This window comes from Panthera tigris, chromosome X (assembly GCF_018350195.1).
Source record: "Panthera tigris isolate Pti1 chromosome X, P.tigris_Pti1_mat1.1, whole genome shotgun sequence".
NCBI classification, from domain to species: domain Eukaryota; kingdom Metazoa; phylum Chordata; class Mammalia; order Carnivora; family Felidae; genus Panthera; species Panthera tigris.
Genome location: NC_056677.1, coordinates 100,593,214 through 100,619,755, shown reverse-complemented (window position 1 = coordinate 100,619,755; position 26,542 = coordinate 100,593,214). Strand labels below are relative to the sequence as shown.

Sequence of the window (26,542 nt, the reverse complement as noted above, 5' to 3'; positions counted from 1 at the left end):
TGTAAATCCGGATCAAGGTCTAGGTTGGTATTTCAGTTGCATAATAGTTGATGTTCTGGCTGGTGCTTGAATCAGATATTCAGCCAGCTCCACGAATGGTTAAGACCACTTGAAAGTTTTACTGGGGGCTGCAGACCTGTGCATCAACACCACTCATATGTGTGAGTGCCACAGAGGCGCAGTCAAGGACAGGGGCATCAAAGGCCATCAGTCTAGGGCAACACAGCGGATTCAGGGCTGAACGCACATTTAACTCAAGTATACTGCAATTAAGGCTTTGGGTGATTATCTCCTTTAATTCTCAGTGACATCCATGTGTAGTGGATACTATTATCCCCATGTTACAGTTGGGAAAACAGACTCAGAGAGGTTAAGAGACTGCAACATGGTGATACAGCCGTTAAGCGGTAGAGCTGAGATACCTACCCAAGTCTGGCTCCAAGTTGCTACCCATTCTATTAGGCTACCATATTCGGTGCTTCACCCTCCCCTCCATTCCCATTCTATATAACTTTTCCCTGTCACTAAAGCCTGATTCACCCTTTTCAAGAATTCTGTAGCTCTCAGCTCCCTTTCCTATTAAAATCCGCTTTCCTGATAGGATCTGCTGTGTGAGTCACGTGCATCATGGTATGAATTTAGACAGTGCCACCTCTGCCAGAGGGAGGTGTATCTTGTGTATTTTCAATGTAGAATTAAAGTCTAGGCCTTCTGTTACAGGGGCTTCTGGCATCAGTGGGCAAGAGGAAGAGCTACTTGGGGGCGAGGGTCAGAGGACCCATCCCAGCACCGGTGACTTCCAGCCAAGTGAACGACGTCTCTTCTGCTTATATATAAAGCTGGCACTAATCCCATGCTTCGACTGGCTATGTTTGGACAAAGGGGAGCCCAGCCCTGAAGGGAGATGGGAAAAGATGACCTTTAAGGTCCTTTCCATCCCAGGGATTCAATAAGCCCATGATTCGATGACTCAGAGGGGTGAGCAATTATCTAGCCTTATCAACTGGGAGAGACCAGACCAAAAAGAAATCTACTTTCTGACTCCAGTGGTCCGAGTTGGTTGCTCAGAAACACCCCAAAATAGCTCAAATCGTCGCTTCATTTGGTCAAATCATCCTCCGAGTATCCTTGTTGCCCTGGGGAGAATCATCTTTCATTAAAAGTGTGTGTGGGGAGCTAAAATCAGATCAGATTTAATGCTGGAAAAGCCCTCAGAGTCTATTCACTCCAGCCCTTTCATTTTAGAAAGGGTCTACCTGAGACCCAGAGAGGTCATGTCTGTTAGAGACAGAGCCAGAGCTGGAACCCAGGACTCCTGGCTCCCAGCCCAGAGTTCTGTTTAACATACCTCGCTGTCTGGTAATAATCCTTTCCCAAACTCATATTTTCATTTAGACCCCGGCAAGGCCAGAAAACGACAACCACCAAAGTGGGGGAAACAACGGCCTCTCCACTCAATCCTTTCCCACTAGGGACCTTTTCTCTTGAACGACTTGATACCCCGGTAAATCCCTGGGCTTGGAATGTATATATTTAATTAGAGAGAACAAGCTTTTACTGTTTCCAATTGAACTGGCTTCCGAGCAGGAGAAAGGCTGGACTTCAATGGTGTTTAGTTTGTGTGGTGGCTCTGCCCATAGGTCGAGGGAAGCGCTGAGCCCGAAGCAGGGTGACGGAAGGGTGTGTCCCAGCAGGGTCCCTACCTGGTCAACGGGTGCAAATGGGGGCTTCGGGGCCCTTATCTCTTTGGGCCTTCTCTCGTCAGCACCATTGGATGGACTGGTGCCCAGCACGGAAGGGACTGATCCAATGACTAGCACCCCACCTCCCACCTGGAAATCCAGGCTTTCTGCCTCAGCCCGATTTGCCTGATTCATCGTAGTCCATGGCAGTGACACATGCAAACAGTACACGCATTTGGCAAGCAGCAAGCCCTGCTGAAGTAGAAGACTAATTCTAACCTGCACGGCAGTTTGGGCAAAGAAAACCTCCCACAGACCCGCAAGGAAACAATAGCTTACTTCCAAGGAGCTTGGGATGTGTGGCTCTTCCAGCATAGTCTAGCATGGAATTGTGGTGAAAAGCGAAGGCTCTGGGGCCAGGCTAACTGTGTTCATCTCCAGCCGCGACACTTACTAATTGTGTAGCCCTGGGCAAGTTACTAAACCTCTCTAGGCCTCAGCTTCCTCATCTGTGAAACAGACCTAAGTCGTAGGGCTCTTTGGATGATCGCAAGAGTAAATAGATGTAAATCACTTAGCAGGATGCCCGGGAGGTAGGAAGCACCGCGATGGCGCTCATTATTCCCAACGTGATCCTCAGCAGAATCTACAAATCGACCAAACAGAATCACAGGAAGAATCACAGGCGGTTGTTTGACGCCGCCATTCTTTTGGCTTCTGGAGTTTGGGGCAAATGAAACTATTGAGGTAATTTCTCCCTCGACCAGGTATGTTAACATAACAGTGGTCCGTTCCTCTCTAAGCTGAAGGTGACATTTGTCTTGCATACACGATCTTGCAGACACACACACTTTCTCCTGTTGCTGCGGCAGAAATGAGTCCTGTGCTGAGTGCACGGAAAGCAAAGGGCCCTTGTAACGAAAGTAGCAAATTAGCGGTGATCTTGCCAGCAGTTTTAAAACAAATGGATTGAAAGAGATTTCAAGAACTACGTGCCTAAGTTGGAGCTGCACTCGAAGCATTTAGTAAACATGTCATTCCAGTACTGAAAACAGCATCTAATCAAAGCATGTTTATAATTAGACATCACATATAATATCTCTCAAAATTATGTTCCTCCAGGTGAGGCGCCTTTCCCTGGAACACTGAAATTGACTGTTAGGCCTTTGTTATTATTAAAAAGAACAGGTTGGGGGTACCAAGAGAGACTCCCATAGATGAAGGTGCTTCATTTTAATTAGAGAGAGAAAAAAAAAAAACCCAATATGTATGGGTAGCCTGTACGGAGAACCTTGTGCCTGCCTCAAAAGGTATGACTCTATATTAATTTAAATCAGACAGACATTGGCACTGTGTTCTTTTATTTTTCATTAACATTTTGATTTAGAACAACAGATTGCTGCAGCGAGGGGACAAGAACGGCAGCCAGTGAGCCATCTGCCTAGCATCTCGCTGACGACTCCACTAGCGAAAGAAGCCAGTGACTCTGGAATGTATGCAAGAGGGACACACACCATTAGCTGAGTGACAGGATGAAAGATGGGAAACTTTGCCGGGTCAGAGGAGACAGAGATGGAGAGGGCAAAACGGAGCCCCCTCTGATTGGAACTTGGAAAGATCCAAGCAATTGCGGCAAGCCAATAGGATGGCGATCTGTGGTGGGTTTGCGCGAAGAGATTTTTTTATCACATGGGATGCATTTTTCCAGATCAGTGCAGATTGGCCCCTTTCAATGCGCGCACTCTTGAGCCGTTTGAGATGGAAATCTTTCCAAAATGGAAACCCCCCTCCCTGCCTTTTTAAACCCGGCAGAGCAGCAGCACACCGAGGCGGCGGGGGAGGGGTCTGCCCGGGGAGCAAACAAGAAGAGGGTGCATTGTATGTATAGAATTTAAGGGCCATAATAAACTGTCAAAAAGCCTGCCTTTTATGGCCACCGTGGACAGGCAATTCTAAACAATACCAGTGAAAAATATACTCCTCCCGGCTGGGAAGGACCTCTCTCTCCCCATCACAAGCTCCCCATGGGAAACCAGTGCAATTCAATCAACACAATTCAATTTTCTATTGGGGGGTTCTGGGTCTTTATCGGGAACTCCAGTCCCAGGGCTGGCTGTGTCGTCCGTGAGGCTATCTGGCCTCTCGGGCCTCTTTGTCCCCGTGCTAAATAGCCCTGGATTGTTGTACCTTCGTAGCTGCCGATTCTGCATGCTGTTCCCTTGTGGCAACTGCCACATTTCAGTCTGCCTGCTTCTAGAAGCACCCCATTTCTAATACGCTATCTTCAGTAACCTAGGGAGTATTGAACGTTGTCAGCCTCACAGTGAGAGAAGAGATAGAAAGCTATGAAAATAGAAGATTAAAAGCACAGTAATCTGTATTCTCTGCATAATAAGGCGTGGAGGTGTGGGATGCATTGTAGAAAGTTTTTCTTCAAAAACAGTTAAAATAAAAATAGCACTTGTACTGCTGAGAGGTGTGTGCTTCAAGTATCTGGAAAATTAGCTTCCGCGCAACCACTCATTCCGCTACAGTGCCAGCTACATGGAGCTGGCATGGTGAATGGAAAGAGCTCAGGATCAGGAGGCAGATTTGGGTCCTACCCCTGCCGCTTACTGGGAACAACACATGAAGGTCTCTGGGCCTCAGTTCTGTCAGCCATGAAATGGGTATAGTGATAATATCTGCCTTGCGTCCCTTACTGTTAGTGGATACTACACCCGCCTTCATCGATGCGTGCTGGTGGAGTGCCACCAGTCAGCACAGGTCGCCGTCTCTGTCACCCTCCTTCCTACTGGACCCGGCCCCTTTCTGCGGGAAAGATCTCTCTTTACATCCTTCCTTGATCCATTAAACTCTGAAGGCATGTTTATGTTCATGCATGTGTCCCAATTAATTACTGGGGTCTTTCCTCCAAAGATCGAGGGCTTCTCAGAAAAGCCTACGGAAAGGGAACTATCCTTAGGTAGCCCGTGTAAGATGAGCTATGGGGTCCCCAAGTCAGAGCTGACAGTCTGGTCAACTGGAATTGCATTAAGAGAAGCTGATTCTCCATGCTATCTGTTCCCATCTCCCCCCCAGCCCCCAAACACACACACACACACACACACACACACACACACACACACACACCCAGCAGAACACGGGGCTTGAGGAGTAAAGTAATGGTCCTTTAGTAACCTTTCTTGCAACTTCATCAACTTTGATGCTGTTCTATCTCCACTTCATCTTGTTATTTTATCTCCTATCTTTTTTTTTTTTTAAATTTTTTTCAACGTTTTTTATTTATTTTGGGGACAGAGAGAGACAGAGCATGATCAGGGGAGGGGCAGAGAGAGAGGGAGACACAGAATCGGAAACAGGCTCCAGGCTCCGAGCCATCAGCCCAGAGCCTGACGCGGGGCTCGAACTCACGGACCGCGAGATCGTGACCTGGCTGAAGTCGGACGCTTAACCGACTGCGCCACCCAGGCGCCCCTTATCTCCTATCTTGAAAGTGGGTTTGGGCTCAACCTGCCATCTTCCAGCTGCACACACTGAGCCTCTCTCTTTGGTCTCCCCCCAGGCCCCCAACCGCGGAGGACATGGGCCAGCTGTAGTGGCCTCTTTCTTGCCTCACAGTTCGACGTGACACCTCAAACAGGAGGGGGGCATATTGTTCAGCACTATGAGCGGATGAGCCATATCAAGGAGTCACCTTCTGGATCCCACCACTCTGTCTGCCTCCCTACAGGATCCCTACAGGCTGGGCTGGCTCCACAGGGCAATGAAAGTAGCATCCATCTAAGTTGGTATGATTTGGAGGGTAACCCAAATGCCACCAGAAATCACTCTCCTGTTGGCCTGTGTAGTTTCCAGAATGCCCCCACTAAATTGTGAATGTGCTGTTATAGGGACCAAAACGGGGGCAGGGGTCGTGGGGGCTGAGAAGCTGAATAATTTGCTACTGCTTAAAAGTTACGTCTTGATCATTAGCTCAAAATCAATCGATTTAGTGGTTTTGATTTTCAGCTCAACTATTTAGTGAACAGGAGAGACGTATGCCCATTGGTGGCAGCATTTAGTGTGTGCCGGGCATTATGCTGAGTATTCCACGTGAATTCTCCCAATCGATCCTCAGTCACTCTGGCAGGGAGGCACACTTGTGACCGTCATTCCACAGAAAGACACCAAAACACAGAGTGTTTCGGTAACTTGGTGGAGGTCACACAGCTGGAAGTGGCAGAATCCGTGTTATAACCCAGGTCAACTCAACCCTTAAGGCCCACACAACGCTGCCTCTAATCTTTGGAGCCCAAACTTGCCTACTGCACTGAACAAAACCAATCGCCTATATAGAACCAGTTCTACCTCCTTACATGGCAGCTGAGGGCTTGGGGAGTAGAGGAACTGACCTCGAAATATAATTCCAGAGCACGGGCTCTGCCGTGGAAGCTGGTCTTGAGCCATCTTGGTGCGTCTGGGGCATCCTCTGAAAGCCCTGAGCTCCTGAGCAGGGGACAGCAAGGGAAGATGCATAGCACCCCCAAACTCCCCAAGGGAACTTTGTGATATCATTTGAATTAAACCAATTTGAAGCTAGAAAGGACCTTTGGGGTCACCTAGTTCTAATGCCTTGATTGCACAAAGAGGAAAGGGGAGGCCTAGGGAGGGGCGGTCATATGGCTAGTTAGTAGCGGCTTCTATCTTCCATAACACATCGCCTTCCTTATACGCGTGGAAGAATTTAACTGTGAACAAACCAGAGATTTCAGCAACTCAGTTTGAGCCAACCAACCCTAAACATCCCCTCTTTTTTTCCCCCCAGCTTCACTGGAACATACAACCACAATCCTAAGACCATGTCTTCAGGACTCCTTCACTGAGGCTGTCAGAGGACCTAGTTGTCCTCACCGATTTTGAGCTCAGAGATTAAAAGATGTCCCCAGACAGCAAGAAGGGACTGAAACTTATCTGGCTGTATTTACATTCTCAGCTGCCACCAGCTCTGGGCTGAGGGCTCCATGTGTTTACTTCCCAGTGCATGAAGGAGGCCTGCCTTTGACTTGCCCTAAACTGGTTCGTTCCTCTACAGCTTCCGGGGGGAGCCCCTTGTTCTACATTAACAGGGCTTGGTGAACAAGGTCATTTCACCTTTCCATCCATCTTGCTGATTTCAGACCATGGCCACTTACTGCAGACGCAAGAGGCCTGATTTTGGCTGGCCCCCGCGGCTTCATTTTGGGCCCAGCAACCAGTGAGAGAACTTTCTAACAGCTTTCTCTTCCTTTCCCTCAGCGCTTCCCAGCCAAGGCAGGGAGACCCTCGCTGCAGGAGCTGTGCCGAGGGCAGGGTGACGGTGAGTTGCCTCTGGCAACGGGGTCTCCTTCAGCTGAAGGGAGGGAGGGGGGCACTTTGCGATTGGGGTACGGGGTGATCCTTGATGGACCTCTGTCCGGGCTGGGGTGGTGGTGGCTGGGGAAGGTGGCCAGAGTTCTGAAGCTAAGAATAGTGAGACCTCTTTCGGGTTTATCATATTGACACATTTCACACTACATTTCTTAACGGGCTGCCTTGTTGGATAGCATTTTTAGTCACCTTTGGAGTCTGCTATTGAAAAACCCCTTTCTTGTTTCTTTTTAAAATAACCTTCTGTGGTGTGGAACTTGAAAAGGTTGTCAGATGGAAGTGTTTATGTGCTCTCATCTCAGCTAAAATAGCGTAAAGATGAAAGTAGCCAACACATATATTTACCGAGTACCTGGAGGGACATAATTCAGGGGGTGCAGTGCTGTATGCATGCCGGGGGGAAATGAATAGTCCTCTGGCTGTAATCAATTTCCTTCATTCAAACAATTGGCAATTGTATTTGCAAGCAACTGGCAATTTCATCTGCTTTACCAAGTTTTCCAAAAACACACGACTGAGGACTGACCGCGAAGATAAATATTAACAATCAAAGAAAGGCCATCTGCCGCGGCGGTCATTGCTGGGAACAACACAAGTCCCTCGGGAATCTGGCCAAGCCGAACGGCACACTCACCTCACCTGACTGAGACCCCCCTCCCCCATCACCTTCCTTCCCCTTTACTGTCCCTTACCTGGATGAGGTTGGCATTTAAAGATCTAGCAGAGCTATGCCAGATGTGGCTTGTCCTTGCGACAAAACTCCAGCTAATCATCTCCTACCTGCATGGATTCCCCAAATAACCACATTTTTTCCTGACCCCCTTTGAGACAAAGGTCAATAAAGAAAGAGCTGCGGCGATTGCTTTAGGACTCTGCTCAGGAAATCGGGAGACTGGGTTCTAGTCTCGTTTCTGCCACTGGCTCAGTGCCGTCAGGCTCTCTCTTCTCTGAAACTCTCTCTCACGTGTAACTTTAAGTCATTGGGCTAGATGATCTCTAGGGTCCCGAGTGACTCTAACAGTCCCTATTCCAGTGGCGGGTCTCCTTTGGGAAACCCCTCCCCAGGCTCGGAGTGCTCCTCCTAGTCTCTCACCCCTTCTGCATCTCCAGTCCCACCACCACCAATCACACGTGACACGTGACCTGACATACTTAGCGGTCATACGTCATAGTTTTCAAAACACTTCCACATTCGTCCTCTCATTTGATGTTCTTAAAATCCCTGTAAGGTACACAGCTCGGGGATTATCAGCCCCATTTTGTTGATGAAGAAACTAAGACCTGGACGCGTGAACTGACTTCCGCAAGATCAGAGGGCTGGACAGACGCAGAGATAGAACAAGAACCCAGGCATTCTGACTCCAAGTCTGCTGCTTTATTCCTCTGACAGATAGAATGCTCCTAAGGGCAACTGACATTTGTTGAGTCCTTACCATCTACCAAGTGCTTTCTTCATATTTTATCACTTTCTACCACCACTTATGGGGTGGGAGCTACTATTTCCCCCATTTATCAGACAGCAAAACTGAGGCTTGGAGGGATTAAGTTCCTCGCCCTTGGCTATGCAACCAGGAAGTGACAGGTCCAAGACTTGTGCCCAGACTCTGACTTCTGAGCATAAGCACCGGTGCTATACAGCCTGTCTTGAGCTATTTAACACGTACCTTAAAGAGGATGCAAGGTCAAGTTCTCACTCTTGGCTGTCCCACCTGATGGAGGAATAATGATGCCTCCAGAAAGGTCAAGGCAACTAATCAGTCAGCAAGTATTTATTAAGTATTTGCTGTGTGTTCAGACCTGGGCTAGGACGGAGATATTACAGGAGACCAAGGTGCAATTGTAAAGCTCAGTGAATTGGGTATCCGGCTAAATGCATAAGACTGGGTAACGGTTATATAAATCACGGCATATATATGCCATAAAATGACACTGTATGACACAAAAATTTATAGACATCAAAAAAACAAATTGTTGGAGAACATTTAAGGAGTCTGGAAAAATGTAATACAAAGTAAAAAGGCAGGATACAAATCTCTATATATGGTAAAACCCAAGTTTGGGGTGATATTTTTCCTTTTTACAAAAATTTTTAATATTTATTTGTTTTTTTTTTTTAATTTTTTTTTTCAACGTTTTTTATTTATTTTTGGGACAGAGAGAGACAGAACATGAACGGGGGAGGGGCAGAGAGAGAGGGAGACACAGAATCGGAAACAGGCTCCAGGCTCCGAGCCATCAGCCCAGAGCCTGACGCGGGGCTCGAACTCACGGACCGCGAGATCGTGACCTGGCTGAAGTCGGACGCTTAACCGACTGCGCCACCCAGGCGCCCCAATATTTATTTGTTTTTGAGAGAAAGAGGGACAGAGCATGACTGGGGGAAGGGCAGAGAGAGAGGGAGACACAGAGCCCGAAGCAGGCTCCAGTCTCCGAGCTGTCAGCACAGAGCCCGACGCGGGGCTCAACCCCACCAACCGCGAGATCATGCCCTGAGCCGAAGTCAGACGCTCAACCAACTGCGCCACCCAGGCGCCCCAGAGTGGTTTTTTACTTTACTTGGGTGGTTTTTCTTATCAATATTCTTGAGGCTTTTTTTCTTTTTTACAGTGAGCATGAATTAATTTTCAATTTTAACTTCTATAATCATAAAAAATGTCCTTATGCTTTAAAAATCTAGTTGGGCTAATATGACTTGTTTACATAAAACAATTAGAGCAAAAAGACACCAGCAAAGGGTAATGTGATAAAACTTAATGGTGTTGGTTTAGTAGAACACTCTGCCAGTAAGGTTGCAAAACGTGGTGGCAAAGACCCCACACTGGGAATCTGGCAGTCTAGACCCCTAGCTGGCTTCCACCACTAGGGAGCTGCCATGCATCACCTTTGGCAAATCTCTTCTCCTTTCTTGACCTCACGTTCCTCATCCACAAAATGAGGTAGTTGGACTAGAACTACCTGATCTATCTCCAACAGTCCGTGATCTATAACGGGACTGCAAGACTTCATTTTGCTCATTCCTGACTATAAATCGGAGGGTGGTAAAATGACAGCTTAACATTGGAGGCACTAAATAGAAGATGCCCTTAAGCGTGCCCCCCGAAACTCATGCTTTCCTGCATTTCTGATTCGCTTGCGGTGGGTTTATCCTTCCTCTCTGCCACCTATTTGAAAAAGACAAGGCTGTCGTTATTTGCATACATAACACCATTGTGTGGCGGTGAAAGCTAAAAGAGAAAGCATTATGTTGGGAAGACAGACCAGAGAAGTGCCAGAGTTAGAAGACCTACACTATAATCTCAGCTTAGCCAGCCGCTGGCTGTGTGACCTTGGGAAAGTCACTTAGCGTCTCTGTTCCTCAGTTTCCTCATCTGACAGGGAAAAAAAGATCAGTGCTGCCTCGAGGCCACACAGCAGTTAGTTGGCTTGAAGAGGAAATGAGAAGGGGAGGTGATGCAGGCAGGGCAAGGGCACCCTGAGGTATAAAGGGAAAAAATTGCTTTTGGTCATCACCCAGGTTTGGGCCTGCTGGAGGCACCATGCTGGTAGATCAGCCTCAGATTACAAAGGAAGAGAGGATAGGAAGAGGACTGCGATGCCTTGTGGTCCTCAGCAGGATCCTTTCTAGTGAGTCGGTGCTTGTGGAATTAGCTAGTTAACCTTTGCTCTGGAGAGCATGGAGGCTGAAAGGCTGGAAAATCACATTAGCAAAATTTCTCTTTTAACCTTTTCCATATCTCCTTCCTTTGCTATTTTTGGTCTGACTTAGGCAAGCAACATCAAAAGAAGAAAATCCAGCCTCTCAAACTGATATGCTCTAAACTTCCATCCACACATCACCCTTAATTAAAAGGACTCAGAAAAATCGCAGCTGGGAGAGCTCAACTGGCACCACATTCTTCCTCGTCTAAGTGGAGATTCCAGGAGCCACTTTTCCACTCTCCCACTCTCAACACACTAAAATAGACTTTACATTTGACAAAAGGTTGTTCTTTCCTTCAAGCCAGCGAGTGCCAAGGTTATCATATTACTATCCATGCTGCTTTTCCCCAAGCATATCTAGTTCAGATTAAAAAAAAAAAATCAGAACGGGTCATGTCCTTCCGGATGATTCGACGCAATGATGGCATGATGGCACCTAATGGCGTGTATGCGCTGGCTTTGGGGACATCGAGTCAACTCTTTCTCCTCTGCTTTGCCCCAAAGCAAATCCCTATGCCCGAGGCAGCACTGTGAGTAGTCAAAAGTGACCCTATCAGGCCTGGTTTCAGCTCCAGACCCACAGATGGTGCACACGAGTATGGAGGGCTTTAGGGACGGCCACAGATGGGAAGAATGTCTTCCACAGTTTGGTTTTGACTAATCCGATTCCTTTCCACTTACCAACCCCCGCAGTGCTCCATGTTAATAACAGCTACCATGTATTGAACACTTACTAGATGCCAGGCATCACATTAAATGTTTCACATGGATGATCTCAGTTAATCTTCCCAATAATTTTATAAGGCAGTTACTGTTACATTCATCTTCATTTCACAGATGAGGAAAGTGAGGTTCAGAAAGGGTAAGTAATTTTACCAAGGTCATATAACTAGTAAGAGACAGAGGTGAGATTCGAATGCAGGCATTCCAGTTTGGAGTCATTCTTTGTCCTCTGTTGTTTTTTTATCGTCATGGTTTACAGATCTACAGGCAGTAGAGGGAAGAACTGGGGACAGTAAAAGCTGGGATTGACAGGAACCAGGAGGTCAAAGGGGTCAAAGGGCACCCTGAGGAACCCTTGCGCAAAGTGGACGCAAAGGGCTTTGAGTGATCTTTACTCAAAGGGCTGACTAGACTCAGAGATGTGCCAGAAGTGGGTCACCACTGAGCTGTCATCATCTGGATGGCAAGGGACTAAAAGGATTAGGCTAAAAGGATTAGCAAATGCTAAGTGTCACCAGGAAGTAGGAAGGACTATGGCAAGAGGAATATGATGCATGCGTGCCAGGACGCTGCCCGCTTTAGAAAAGAAAGGGCTGTATGGAGGGCCTCTCTCCTCAGTTCCTGGGGCTCTGGTCTCTAAGACCCTTGGAGAAATCTCACCCAACGATGGGCCAACAGTGCCCGAGGATATGAAGGGGCTCCCTCCAAGAAGGCCCTGAGCAGTTCCTTGCTGCTTTTCCTTGAATCCCTCAGCGGGCAGCCCCGTGTCTAAGAGAAGCTTTAGGGCCTGGCTGAAGCGCCAGCCCCCTGGGAGAGTGGCCCACGTGTTTCCTTCTGAGAGACTCACGGATGCCTCCTGGGCCTTTGGAAAGTCAGGGGGACTACTTGTGTCCTGTTCGCACAACGCGCCGTCACAAAAGAGCAGAAAGGATGACTCATCTTTGTGATTGGAAGTAGATGGACTTGGAGGCAAAGAATCCCATTCGTTTGGGAAAAAAGACTCCAGGTCTTCCCTTGGACCCTTAGTCTGTAGATTATGCAGAAAAATGCATCTCTGAGTTCTTTGACCACAGAGCATCTGAGTAGCTGTCGCTCCCCAGAGACGCACTGGACGGGCAAGTCCGGATGCATGGTGGAGGGATGCAGCGGGTCACGGTGGGGGGCTAGTGATCTGAAGGGGTGCTGTGATGGCTTTCGTGGCAGGAAAACAGAATTTTGGGTTCTGGGAAGAGCTGAGCACTATAGAAAGTCTCAGACTGGGGTGGCTGTTCAGGAAGGAAATCTGGTCCGTCAAGGGACACGAGGTCATAAGAGGTTTCTGTTTTCAGGACTAAAAGCTCAAAGGATTTTAAACTCATGATTATGTTGATAATAATAATATCCAGTATATGCCAGGCACTATTTGAAGTACTTTATGTGGACTTACAAAGTGTCTCATTTTGACACTCTCCACAACCCTATGAGGTGAAGACTATTACTACTCCCATTTTATAACTGGGAAATCTGAGGCACAGCGGAGTTAAGTGAACTTGCCCCAAGGTCTCACAGCTAGTAAGTGGAAGAGGTGAGATGGTAAGCAAGGAGAGGCCACCACTGGCTAGGAGCACTGGTTTTGGTTCTATTGGTTTGGGTTCAAGGATTTAATAGTTTTATGGTAGTCCTGTAAAGCCAGAAAATAGATCAATATAAAGAGAAATTTCTAGATGTAGACAAAGAATTTGAGGGGCTTCATTCTGGATGATCTTTCCTAGGTGAGAAATGTCAGTGAGACTGTGACTAGAAGACTGTGACTAATTTCTAGAAATTAGACAAGACTGAATGATAGGATGTCAAAAATGGAAGCCTCCTTAGAGATCATCCAGAAGAACCTCCCCATTTTACCAATGATAAAAACCACAACCCGAGAGCTACACTGCTAATCCCCCTACAGCATACACCCCTTTCCAAGGGCCATAAGAAATATGGTATCTCAAATGTTAGGTTTTCTGTAATTTACTCTATAAGACTTCAACATCAATTGTGTGGTGTAGATGTGGGCTATTTAGTCTGAATCTACACCCTTAAGGGGGTCAGTTACTCTTACCGGAAAATACACAGTGCAGGTGTGGTTATCTAGCATTTGAAAATTCCAGTCAAGAAGTAGTTCTACAAGCACTTCGGGTATCTTTGTCTCTAATGAACACCAGAGGCTTTTAAAATTAACTTTACATTTCTCATTGGTGACCTCAGTGGTGTTCAATATATGTTGATCGGCTAGAAATATGGCAGAGGTGTTCCCAAACCAGCAGAAAGAAGACATAAGAATCTAACAAGCTCTATAGTGTTCTTCCTTACAAATGGTACCCTGGACTTAATTCATAAGTAGTCCTGGGGGCAGCCGCTAATGAGGATTCTTGGGTACCTGCAACCCACCACTAGAATATTGTTTGTCTGCCCCAGGTGAACCTCTGTGCAAGGTGCTGTCGGAGCACCTAACAGGAGAGGCAGCTGGACTTGACTGAGCCTACAGAAGAGGCTGTCCAATTATTTTTATGCCTGCCTGCTATTATTTTAATGAGAAACAGAATTTTGTCTGAGGCTCACTTTTAAATCTGATAGTGAGGTTATGGGGAGATAACCCCCTATAGCGCTCGCTCTAACTACTGCAAGCTACTGATATCCGACAAAACATACCTAATGATTTGAGTGACCTGATTGGCTTAGGTCAATTTACGGCTCCACGCAACGAACTATACGTCTCTAGTTTGGACCCAGGTCTAAAGTTAGCAAGCCTCTGTCTTGGGGTGTATGGGAAGCTCCTACGCTGGGTGATTGTTGGCAGAGCCCCACTTGACCCGGTGACCTCCCGTTTGTGGATCTGGGATTTGCATTGGCAGAATCTAAGCCGTTTCCCCTATAGCACCTCCTGACCGGCGGAGTGCCTTTCTGACCGGCGGAGCACTTGGCAATGACCCTGTGCGAGCTTTCTGCTCTTGCTGCAGGCCTCAGCATTGCCCGGAGGAAGGTTAGTCAAGGTTGGTCAACCGTGAAAGGCCACTGGATATACAGTATATGCACATAGGACCGTAAGTATGTGCACAGAAGACAGAAAGTTCTGGCATATTGAGGTATCTTGACGTCACGCTAAGAGGAGATGGTCAACTAGGTTTTTTGTGAGAAAGAGATTTTCTGGATTTCTCAGTACCTTTTTTAAAAAAATTTTAATGTCTTGTTTATTTTTGAGAGAGAGAGAGAGAGAGAGAGAGAGAGAGAGCGAGCATGAGCAAGTGGGGGAGGGGCAGAGAGAGAGAGAGGGAGACACAGAACGAAGCAGGCTCCGGGCTCTGAGCCATCAGCACAGAGCCCGCTGTGGGGCTTGAACTCACGCACTGAGATCATGACCTGAGCTAATTTGGACGCTTAACTGAGCCACCCAGGTGCTCCTGGTTTTCTCAGTACTTTTAACTAGGAGTTAATAGAACTTCCCTCAACGAGTAACTTTGGAGCTAGAGGAAGGGGGATAGTGTAGCGCAGGGGGCAGAGACTCACCTTCGCCCAGTTTTGCTGGTCCCCAGTTTTTTAAAAAATTGGATAGGAGTGTCTTCAGGTAGGGACATGGACTGTCCAGATTGCCACAGGCCCCACCATGCCACACCTGGCCCAATTTACACATTTGTGCCATCCACCTGGCCCCTGTAATCGTCTGAGGTTCCCACCCCAGCTGAAATGGAGTCCAGGCTCCAGAGGCAGAAATACCTCGGCTAGAATCCTGGCTTCACTAATTAGCTACCTGTGTCACCTGAAGCCAGTTGCTTATGTAGACTGTGAACCACCTGATTCCTCTTCGCTAAAATGAAGGTGAGAGTATCTCCTTTCTAGCAATGTCGTGATGATTCCATGAGGTCAGGCAGGTAGAAGGCTTAATGCCATGTGGTCTGCATGGTATGGGTTCCGTGAATGATAGTTATTATTATTAGTGTAATGATAGCCCTGGTTTTAGATTTGTTGATAGCAAGGATAGCACAATGAATAACATATAAACCGCGGTACATCTGCTTGTGAACACACGGGCTGGCATCTGCCATGACATCTAGCTTATGGCACGGCTAAGGACCAGTCGTGAGCTAACAAGCAAAGAAGAGAAGCAGCACTGTCAAAAAGAAAACCATTGCAAAGAGCAGTTTTGCTTTGTTTACCTCAGAGACCGTGACTTGAGGCTAGTTGGAGTCCTTTCAAGTTTGGATTTCCAACCCAAGAGCCTCTCGCTAACGCTTGCGTGGGCCAACAGCCCCTCACTTACTCACAGAAGTAACGTATGTGAACGTGCCTGAACCTAAGAGCCTGGTGCTTAGTGGGTCCTCAACAAATGTGCTATCTGAATCCATAGGTCTCTGTTTATGCTACGAGGGCCAATGAAACTAGTGATTCCCAAACTGAGGGTCCTTTAGAATCACCCATAGAGCTTGTGTTTTGTTTTGTTTCGTTTTGTTTTTTTAAAAAAGGCCTATCCTTCATATTTTCTAATTTAAAACATCTGGAATGTGACCTAGCAAACCGTATGTTTAAAAAGCATCTCTGGTGATTCTGATGCAAGTGGTCCAACTCAAGAAATACTGTTTTCAGCTAGCCAACAAGTAGCTTTGGAAATCGTGAAATAGAAGAATATTTGAGAATCTGTAACAGGTTCTGGCTGACTGTGGATGTTGGCAGCCTTTCTACCTTACATGTATAAAGGTGTTCACCCACTCAGAGACCCACACCCACGTGGGCACAATTACTCCTCTGCAAGCTGGGTTCGGATCCCTTCCTGTCTCACTCATTGCTGGTAGCCTGATCCCTTTCTGGGCAGCTGCAAGAATGAGGCCCCCGTTGCAATGAGTAATTGGCAAGGTAGATCAGCCAATCATGGATAATTGAAAGGGAACTATTTTTGATTGCAGCATTTTTAAAAGGGTTTTTAAAATCCTCACCATCCCTCATCACAAACTGGTTTTACTTCCGAAAATATCCCACAGTAATTGTGGGGAATCTAGAGGCTGAGATCATCTGTTGCAGCAAACAACCATTCGTGAAAGAGACGACAGACCCACCACTATCAAAAGGGTGCGACTTGAAGGGTCAAAGGCAACTAAAAAATCTTAGGGAGTAAGCTACCAGAATTTATCCATGGAGAAAGTCAAATGTTGCAAAATAGGTGAAGTGTATTTGAGGGACTCTTCCTCATCTTCAAGACTATCTCAGTGCCCCCTGAATGCCCACCATCCATTTGATGCCCCACTTTCTTGGGAAGGAGTCTTGTTTTGGTCCACTTACCTGTCTCGGAAAACCTCCTCTAAGGATTCTTCCAGGTAATAATAGGTGGTAACCTGATCAAAGAATTCTGGTTGAAATACTAATGGCTGATAAGGATTTAAGTCATTCACTTTCAGTTAGCATGCTTGCACAGGCCTAAGTGCGGTGACGCAAATGAATGAGTTTGTGGAATTTCAGACTAATGGCAGACTGCTGAAGCGGGGCAATATTTGGGGTAAAATTTGGCAGTCTTCAAATGACACTGAGTAAGCTTCCTGTGACTTCCCTGGAACAGCCCTCAGCTTAGATATGTTGGAAAGTGACATCACTTCCCTTTCCTGCCCTCTACCTCGCCATGTGGTCTTGGCACCAGCCTCAAAAATGAAGTCGAGTTTTCAAGTTGTTAGGGAACCGGGCAGAATTCGGGTTGTGGTGTACTTCTGGATTCTCACCCCGTTGAAGGGAAGTCAGACAGCTGAAGAGCAGACCCAGAGAAGCAAAGTGGAAAGGCAGTTGTAACTCCATGCCAACCTTAACTCTCTCGGGCAGGTTGCTTCTTAAAAGGGACACTTTGGGGTGTGGCAAGGAGCCAAGACTCTGTCATCCTGGCTCATGAGCTGCCTCCTCTCTCAGCCTGCCTTCCAGTGTCTTCCAAATCCCCACAAAAAGCAACTCTATGTAGACGCTCTCATCAGACATCTAATCCTGCCGCCTATAGACATGGCTGAAACGGACACAGGGTTGTTGGGAGTATGATAGGGACATCCCGGAGCCAGAATGGGCCAGCTGCGTCCCTTACAGAACCTTCTTTGGAAGGCAAAGAGGAACAGATCTGAGTAAGAGCTTGTCTGCCAGACCCTTTTTTCTTGGGTAATCACAGTCTCCCTGCTCTGGTCTCTTCTTACTCAAAGTGGTTTGAGTCCTGGCAGCATTGGCATTCCCTCAGAGTCTGCTAGAAATGCGAATTCTTGGACCCTACCGGGGACCTACTACTGAGTCAGGAGCTTCATTTTAACAAGATTCCCAGGTGACTGGTGCGTACACGAAAGGTTGAGAAGTGCTGTTCTAGACCGAACCGTGTGTCACAGGGTTAAGGGGTCATTACCCGCTGTGTTTCCTCTCCACCTCCCTCCAGAGCTACCACTTCGCGTCTGTGAGGGGGATGCTGCTGTGTAATCATGGCATTCCACGTGCCATCCCAGGGAAAGGCAACTTGCAGGATGAGACTTTTCGGCCTCCTCACCACCTCTCTCCCCTCCTCGGACCTCCGTTTCATGCGGGCACATCTCCTGGCAGTGCCCACGCAGGCACCTTTGGATTCTACAGCAGCCTCCTTTTTTTTTCTTTTGGTAGTACATATAAAAAGTTTACCCTTTTTCAGACCATTTAATTGAGGTATGGTTGACATGAAAAAGGCTGTATATATTTACTTCTTTAATAAAACGAATCCTTACGAACCGTGGCTGCTCCCCAAGGCCAAGTTCAACATGCTGAAGCTGCACCTGCCCCGTGCCATGGGTGTACTTACACCGAACCTACTATGTGCAAGTCTGCACATAGGTCTTCCATGACCAGGGCCAGCTGATCTTTGTTTTGGGTAGAGTGAACAGCCACCCCGTGCATCATGTCCAGAAACACGCCCATGTGAGTATCTTTCGTTCCTCGAAACTGAGGCATTATGGTTCCCATAGTCTCTGGTTTTGCAGCAAATATTCCCCTGTTAGGTATACTAACCCCTTATCAGCCACTTTCAGCTAGATTCCTGTATTAGATAAAATGCTGTCACCCCTAGAGTACAGGCCCTCAACAGGATGGATCAAGAACAGAGATATTCTGACAGAGAAGGAGCATTGGGCCTGGAAAAGTCCGGAGCGGAGAACAGTCGCTAGGTAAGTTTACTGGGGATGGGATGCCAGAATCAGGGCCCACCCGGGGACTGGCAAAATGGTGTGGGCTAGGCACACAGAGCAGGATGGGGAAATTATGGCAAGAGAAGAAAAGGCAGAAGTGTGAAACAGGACAAATTCGGTCTTGTGTTCACCTTTTGCTAAGTACTAACCCCTTTTCGGAGGGTGGGGGTTGCTGCCCTAGCTCAAGGCTCATCCCACACACAGGCTGAGGCTATTTGTAGCTCTACGTCTGGAGCCCAGACACTTCCCGAGCAGGGGGTTCCTTTTGCGTCTGCACAACTCCTACGCTCTTGCTGAAGAACACCCAGCGCCCCCACCTAGGGTTTTAACTGCACCCTCCTGCGGACATTTTGTCTAATCAGATCCAAAGTATCAAAGCCAGAGGAAGAAACTCAACACGGGATTTACTGTAACGGACCAGGTAAAAGTAGGTAGATATATTCCCGACCCTCAGAGAAGACAGAAAGTTGTGTGAAAGGCCCTTCAGATAGCTCTGTAGTCTCAGGCTAAGAAGTTCAAAGTTAAATCATCTGGACAAGCATGTTTACGCTCTCCCCCAAAGTTACGAATTCTATCTTCTAAAATTCTGGCCCTCTCTGAAAATCCATGCTGTCTTTTAATCCTTTAACCCACCATATAAGAATGACAAATCTCTTATCCACAAAAGAAGACTGATAACAACGCTTGGGTGGCTTCATTTATTTTCCAGTCCGTTAAAATAAAAGCAGCCAATCACCTCTGCCTACCCATAATAATGACATCTTGAAACAAATACATCAGGAGCCAAAAACAGAGAATAAAAATCCCAACCAGCCCCCCACTATTCTCATTCAATCTTGGGGAGCTGGGGATGGAGATGCAGGTTTAAAGAAACCTCAGCTAGAGGCCGAAGTGGGGGATGTGGAAAACTAGTTTTCATTTTAAGGAAAAAAGTTCAATTTGCTGAGAGGAAGAAAAACCGTGGCTCCTTTGGCTGTGAGCGCAGAGAGAGAACAATAGTTTTCTTTGTTCTTTCCTCTTAAACGCTTCCTGTCCGTCCCCCGCCCCCACTTAGTAGATCAACAGGAAGCTGCCTTCTAGGGGAGGTGGTACACTTTGCTGGAAACTCACCTTTACAGCCTGCTGATTGCCATCTATTTTTATGGCCCAAATGAACAGCATCACCTTCCTCCCTCCTCTCCACATAAAAAATAGATTAAAAAAAAAACCCACAATAAACCTTGTGAGAAGGTGACTTAAGTCTTTGACTGGCACCACGGAGGCGACCTCTCCGTGCTTCAGTGGGCTAAGCCAGGTGGCCAGAGGGGCGGAGAGGTGAGCTAAGCCAGTGAGCTTACTGAAGACTGGCCAGCAGACAGAGGACAGGGACAGCAGCAAAGAGGGGGAACTAGGGGTGGGAGGTAGAGCTGGAGCGGTCGACATTGGTTAGTATAATGAAGATCTGTTTGAGGACTGGAGCAGGTCTTCGCCCTGGTTCCAGAGAATACGTGAAAAAGACCAACACGAAAACAAAACAGACCCCACCAAAGAGCAGAGAATCAGATAGGGGACACGTTGCCTTCCCAAACGGGCCTAAACAGTTAAATGGATCCTGGCAATTAGAATAATTAGATAATTAGATTGTGACTCTGTGGGCAAAGAGACGGAAACCTGTCTCAGCTAAGTACACTTGGTAGCGAAACGCGCTCAGTTATGAAAGGAGCATGCTCTCAGCAGGTATATTTCACAGGGCTTGGGGAGAAAAAATTAATGGAATAAAAATTTGCAGCTGATGAGTTAGATTTAGGCAGCCAAAGGGATTTTGCCTGGGGCTCCATTAGAGCCTGCGCTCCCAAGTCCCACTATCACTATTGCGCCTCCATCAACAGATTTTTATTTAAGCCAATGCGTTTAGAGCACAATTCCGTGGTGAATAACCTTTAAGGTTACATTTGCCTTTTCCTTGCTTCTTGCAAACAGTGCGTAATCCACGAGCACATTTGTTGGCTGTAAAGGTGTACAACAGCAATTTTTGCAATGACAGTGCGGAGAGGGAATATGAGATCTGTGTGCTAATGAGCTGACACTGCAGAGGCTGGGGCGATGTCGTGTGGAGCACACCACAAGTGCACAGCAGCAAGACACAGGAGGGGACTTCAAGGGAATCGGGGGCGGTTCCGAGGAACCGAGGAACCGGGGCAGCAAAGCTACGCAAATGAGACGTGGCCCTCCCTTGGTATTACCACATCCCCCAAAGCCCTAGAACGATCAAATTTGGTTTTTAAAGAACAGACATGTAACTCACAATGTGTGTGCACATCTCTTTTCATATATACTGGTTGGGTGTGAGGGTGCCCCTGTTTGTGCGTTTGAATGCACGTATCCTCAAATCATGATTTTCACACCATCCCTCTTTCTGGGGTCATCTAGCTAAACTGAAAAATAAGACTGCAAACTCGATGAATTCCTATGAAATGGGAACATGTTCTCCAAAACAGAGGAGGCTTTTGTATACACTTCAATTCACCTCTGAACTGAGACCCCAAATGAACCACCCTTCAAAGCCAAAGAGGCTTTTACTGGCCTCTTAAGACATAGAGCGAAGTTGGAGTCTGTCTTAAGTAAACCTCTTGGGGGTGGTGCAAAAAAAAATTGGTTACTGGTGAAGAATAGTCTTTAACTGATGCCTGGGACTCATTGCAAGGAAGCCTCCTGGAAACATTGGGGGAGGGGATGCAGAGGGAGAGAGGAGAGGAGGGACACATCCAGAAAACATTACCCTTTGTTTATTCTCTCAGTGTTTGTTTACCTGCATACCTCTGCCCTGGAAAGTGTGTGCCTGACCAACGATTGGGGATGAAGGGACTATCATGGGAAGAAATCAATTCTAGTGCTAGGATAGGCTGAAACTAGGAATTCTGAATGGGGACAGGGACAAGTTCCTTTAATTTTTGCCATCCTGTTCCATAGTGAACCAGATAGGAGAGGTGACTGACCAGATTTGGACTCATCAGGGATTTACTTGAATTCTTCCTAGGTCTCCAGGAAGGGGCAGGATAAAAAAGCTAGGGGTTTCTCCTCCGTACAATAGTGCGGTCAGTTGGAAGACTGGAACCTGGGGTCCCTGCCAGGCCCCGATACTCAACTAGTATTGTTATGCCAGTATGTCTATTTCCATGAGAAAAAGAACAATTAAGGCCACAGGCCAGGGCGGGGGTGGGGGGGGGGTGGGGGGGGATGAGATACACCTCCAGGGATTCCAAGGCCCCTTGAAATGCTTGTTTTCAGCATTCAGAGACTATCTGCCTGTGGTTGGACTAGTCCTCTTTCTCATACTAAGCTTCTAGGCAGCAGCTGCCCGGAGACAGCTTTGAGATCTGGCCCCCATTCAATGATTGTGACATTCAGAGAGGAACTGTTTCAGGGACCAGAGAAGATGGTAGCTTTCCTCCTCTGTCTTCTGAGCTGTAAAGTCTGAGAGTGCAACAGGCAGCTGGGTACACATCACTGGTTTCTGGATATTTCTCCTGTGTGTGTGTCTTTGTGTGCATATATGTGTATTTGGCATAACTAAGAGCAAGGTCACTGTTTTGTTTTGTCTTGTTGTCCAGTGAGCCACACCCACTATCCCACATAACCTAGCCTTGTAAGCTTATAAACGGAAGTGCTGTGGATTTGGGGGCTACGGGGGTCACTCTGTTTCTTTTCCTACCCCATGGTTGTTCCTTTATTGCCTGGGAGGTTAAGACATCAATGCACCTCGACACTGATATGAATATGAATGACTTAGTGCCTAGATTGTTCTCAAACCGAGCTGTTCACAGGGCAAGGATCACTTCATTATTGCTCCCTGGTAGGGTTCCATGGCCTTTGGCAGGTGGGTGTCAATCTGATTGGACCATAGAAAAACAGGACCAAAAATCTTGGAAATCAATCATTCCTAAGAAGTCAATTGGCACTCTTATCCCAGTCCTCATCAGTGGAAAGACACTAAAGTGAGTTGAAGTAAATATTATTCATTATTAATAGTAAATCCTGCTAGTTTTATGTATTTGGCTTTAAATCTGTTCTAATTGATACTTAGGAAGCTGCATTTGAGATTCAGCCTCTTGACAAGATCACAGTGCTGCAGGATTAAGAGTCAGATGTGTGTTGTAAGTGCTGTAGCGACAGGCTGGGATTACTGAAATAAGATGCAAAGTATAGACAGACATTTTGTAACTTTCACACTTAGCTGGAATTAATAAGTTCCTATTTTTGTCAATGTCGGAAAGCCAATGAATGTCAAATACAGAGTATCTCAGAACATGTTCATATAAGGATCTGTACCTTCAGCTAAAATTTTCTTAAAGCTGATAAGTGTCACATTTCTTCAAAGTACCTCACCCCATCCCCTTGACCTAAGTCTTCAAACCCAAGGAACCTGTGCCCTTGGTGACCCTTACAACAGTTTTTGGAAGCGACACATCCTTTGAGACACAAGAATTTGAAGGAAGTTATACACAAAGTTTCACCCAACCAACCAAATACCATTTCTCTCTTAAAATAAAATTCAAAAATTCCAAATGCCAAACTACGCCAGCCATAAAAGCAAAACATATTTATGCCATCATCAGCCTCACTGTTGTGAAAACTTTGTAAAATCAGCTTAGATGAAGAACCATCAGTCTTTCCCATAAAACATTCCATTCAAGAAAAAAACTGTGTCCAACAGGCTATTGGTCATTTGGGATCCCATGGTTTTGCCTCTCAAAATGTCCCCTTTCCAGAGGGACAATCACAGAGCACAGCTAGATATTTCAGAAACAGCTTTGGGGCTGATGAAATTCCTCCCTTTCCATATTCAGGTTTTCAGCTGTATGCCCCCTCCACCTTTTGCTCTAAGAACTGTGTGGGCCTTAAGAATCAGGGGGTGAACAACACTAGAGGAGACAGAAGTAGCTTTCCAAATAGTAAGCTGAGCACTGTCTTCTCCCTTCCCCTCCGTTTGCCAGGCGTTCATCACTTGTAATGAGTTTGTTGTCTTATCAGTTCCTATCAGAGCTCTCACAGTAAGAGAGGTGATATTATAGGACAGAAAGAGGCCAGGGAACCCAGCCTGATCTGTGCCTCAAGGTCACTTGTTTGCAGAATTTCTCATATTTGGCTCCTAAATATTAGGCGATTGTCAAATTCAGCTCGTTCCTACAACCAGGCTCTAGCTTTATCAGTCAAGTAATGTACATCCTGAATTAACTCAATCAAGAGGTTTCTTTTTATTTTTATCCCATCTGAAGAAATCTCCCTGAACAGCCATGCTATTTTTTCTTTCTTTATTTTTCCAGCCTAAAGAGGGGAGGGGGAGGGTGTGGGGGAGGGAACGCCAGTTTGGGGGGGGGGTAAAACTTTCGCATCTGACAGTATTCACAACAGAGTTTTGTGCCCTACCTCAAGTCCCTCAGCAGGATCCTATGGATTTGATTTAGGTCGCATGAAACCTGGATTGACTAGGGCCCGTACAACGTCTACTGAGGCAATCACCACCACCCCCAGCACACACGCAGACCCCAAGTCCCACAAGCAAAATACAAATGCGGTCCCCAAGGTCCCAAAGGGAGGAAAAGCAGATCTACTTACAAGCATTAGTCACAGAAAAACTATTGGAAGAATCCAAGTGATCTACGTGGTAATTCAAATGGAAGGGCTTCTCCGTGGTGTTCTGGTTGGTGTTGTATAACTGCACGGCAAAGCGGAAAGCGCTGTGCTCCTGCACCGTGTTTCTCATGAAAAGTCCACCTATAAGCAAAAGGAACCGAGATTTGGCTTGTGCACCCCCCCCCCCAGGACCGGTTAGAAATTGGGGAGCGCTACAGACAGGCGATATCTCTCAATGGTACCGGGCTGTGCGGTGATTATTGATTTTCAACCTGTGTGTCTTTCTAGACTCTTGTGAACTCAAATTTTGGCCAAGAGAAACCTGGTTTTCCTCCTGACTTGAAGAGGAAAAGAAGAGGCTGGGAGAAGGGGAAAAGGGGACAGACGGGAGAAGGGGCTGCTTTGGAGTCGGACGACGGAACCAACATCGGGACTTGGTTTTTTCTCAGGCAGTAGCTTCCTCTCCACTTCTCTCCCCCCCGCCCCACCTCCTATCCCGACGCCCATCTCCACGAGCTGGTTCATCTTTTCCTGGTGCAACGGGAAGGATTGGGCAGAAAAACAATTCCATTCCCCGTGCTGCCCCGTCCTGTTCCCCATAGCCATTCCCCCCCCCTCCCCCAGGACAATACAGGGGTCTGGTTCAGTAATGGCAACAATTCTAACTTCCGGACTTGTAAATCCAAGACAGAAGCCGAGAGAACTCTCTCCCAGCGCCCAGGAGCCGGGCTCCAGCCAGACACAGCGGCAATTCATGAATTCGTGGTCTGCGTGACTTCGCCGCCCGCTCCTCGCCTCAGCCCCCGCCTCCTACCCCATCCGCCACCGGCCCCGGCGGCCGCCCGGGGTCCGGGCGCTCCAGGGTGGGCTTCCAGCTCCCCCAGCGCCGGTCGGTCTCCGGGAGGCGGACAGGCGGGACGGGGCGCCCTGGCGCGGCCAGACAGGCGGCATCACCCTGGGACAACTTCCAGCCGCGGCACGCACGCCATGGCAAAGTCCAGAGCAGCCAGCCGAAAAGCCGCGACTCTTGGCCCCTTTGCAGCCTCCCGGCCTCCTGCGTGCCTCCCCTGCTCCGCTCGGCTCGCAAAACGCGGCAGCCCACCGCTCCCACCCCCAGCCCCAGGAGACCCCTCTCCCGTCCCCGCCACTCCCCACACCCGCCGGCTCTCCGGGGGCTCAGGTGCCCTCCGATCCTGTCCGGTCCCCGGCCCCGGTCCCCTCCCCGGGCCGTGCAGGACCGGGACCCGCGGCCGCGGCAGCCCCGCCAGGGCAGGGGTCTCGGGTGCAGGGGAGCCCGGCCCGGCCGGCGGCTTGCTCTCGCTTACCGATGCTGATGGTGTTGGGGAATCCTCCGTGAGAATGACCCAAAAGCCCCAGGACTAAAAGGAAGACCGCCCGGAGCACGTTTTGCCCCATTTTCTTCTGCCTGGCCATGCTACGCCTAAAACGGAGCTGACAAGAGCATGGGCGCAACTCAGGAGTCGTCAAAATAATAATAGAAAAAGAAAAAGAATTCGCCGGCTCTTACACCCCCTCCCCTCAACTTGCTCTCGCTCACTCTTCCTTTCCACCCCACACTAGTCCTCCTCCTCCACCGCCTCCTCTCTCTCTCTCTCTCTCTCTCTCTCTCTGAATCTCGCTCTCTCTCCCTTTCTTGCTCCCTCTCGCTCCCAGGCTCTCTCACACCCCCTCCCCGCCCCCCACCTCACTTCTGTCTTCACACCAATCTGGAAGGCGGGTTCATTGGCTGCAAGCTCTGTTCGCCAAAGCGATCTCTCTCCCTATCACTACGAGACAGAGAGAGAGAGAGAATGAGAGGCAGAGAGAGAATAAAAACCTAAAACACCAAACAAAACAAAAAAGACAGAACACCGAGAAACAAAACAAAACAAAACCCAAAGAAACAAAAGAGAGAGAGAGAAAGAAAGAAAAGAAATTCTAAAGAAAATCCGAGACTTTTCTTCCCCCAGAAGATGGTGGGTCTAAAGAGGGGAAAAAAGAAGGAAAGAGCGAAAAGGCTCAGCGCCGGTGAATTGGGCTCTTCCAATTGGGCCGGTAGGGGGATATTGATCAAAGTTGATCTGACGTGGAATTAAAGCCGCACACCGCTTAGCTCCACTGCAAACTGCAGCCCCGGACTGCAAAGCCTCGGCGCTGGCGTTTGTCAACACCAGAGATGGGATCGATTGAAATCCACTAGTCTTCACGTGGAACTAGCCTTACAAGCGGCAACTGGCCCTTCAAAAAAAAGAAAGA

The 26,542-nt window shown here is 47.7% G+C and overlaps 1 protein-coding gene across 1 annotated transcript in view; it reads right to left on the bottom strand.

Moving 5' to 3' along the window:
- GRIA3 (glutamate ionotropic receptor AMPA type subunit 3) overlaps positions 1 to 26,066 on the bottom strand; it is a 264,933-nt gene extending 238,867 nt beyond the window's left edge. Inside the window, exons 1-3 of the mRNA XM_042974909.1 lie at positions 25,991 to 26,066; positions 25,612 to 25,738; positions 24,269 to 24,427 (exon numbers count right to left, since the gene is read on the bottom strand). Coding sequence (XP_042830843.1) covers positions 24,269 to 24,427; positions 25,612 to 25,720 — 268 coding nt within the window. The 5' untranslated portion in view covers positions 25,721 to 25,738; positions 25,991 to 26,066. The remainder of the gene's footprint in view (positions 1 to 24,268; positions 24,428 to 25,611; positions 25,739 to 25,990) is intronic.
- Between the last annotated feature and the right edge of the window lie 476 nt (positions 26,067 to 26,542).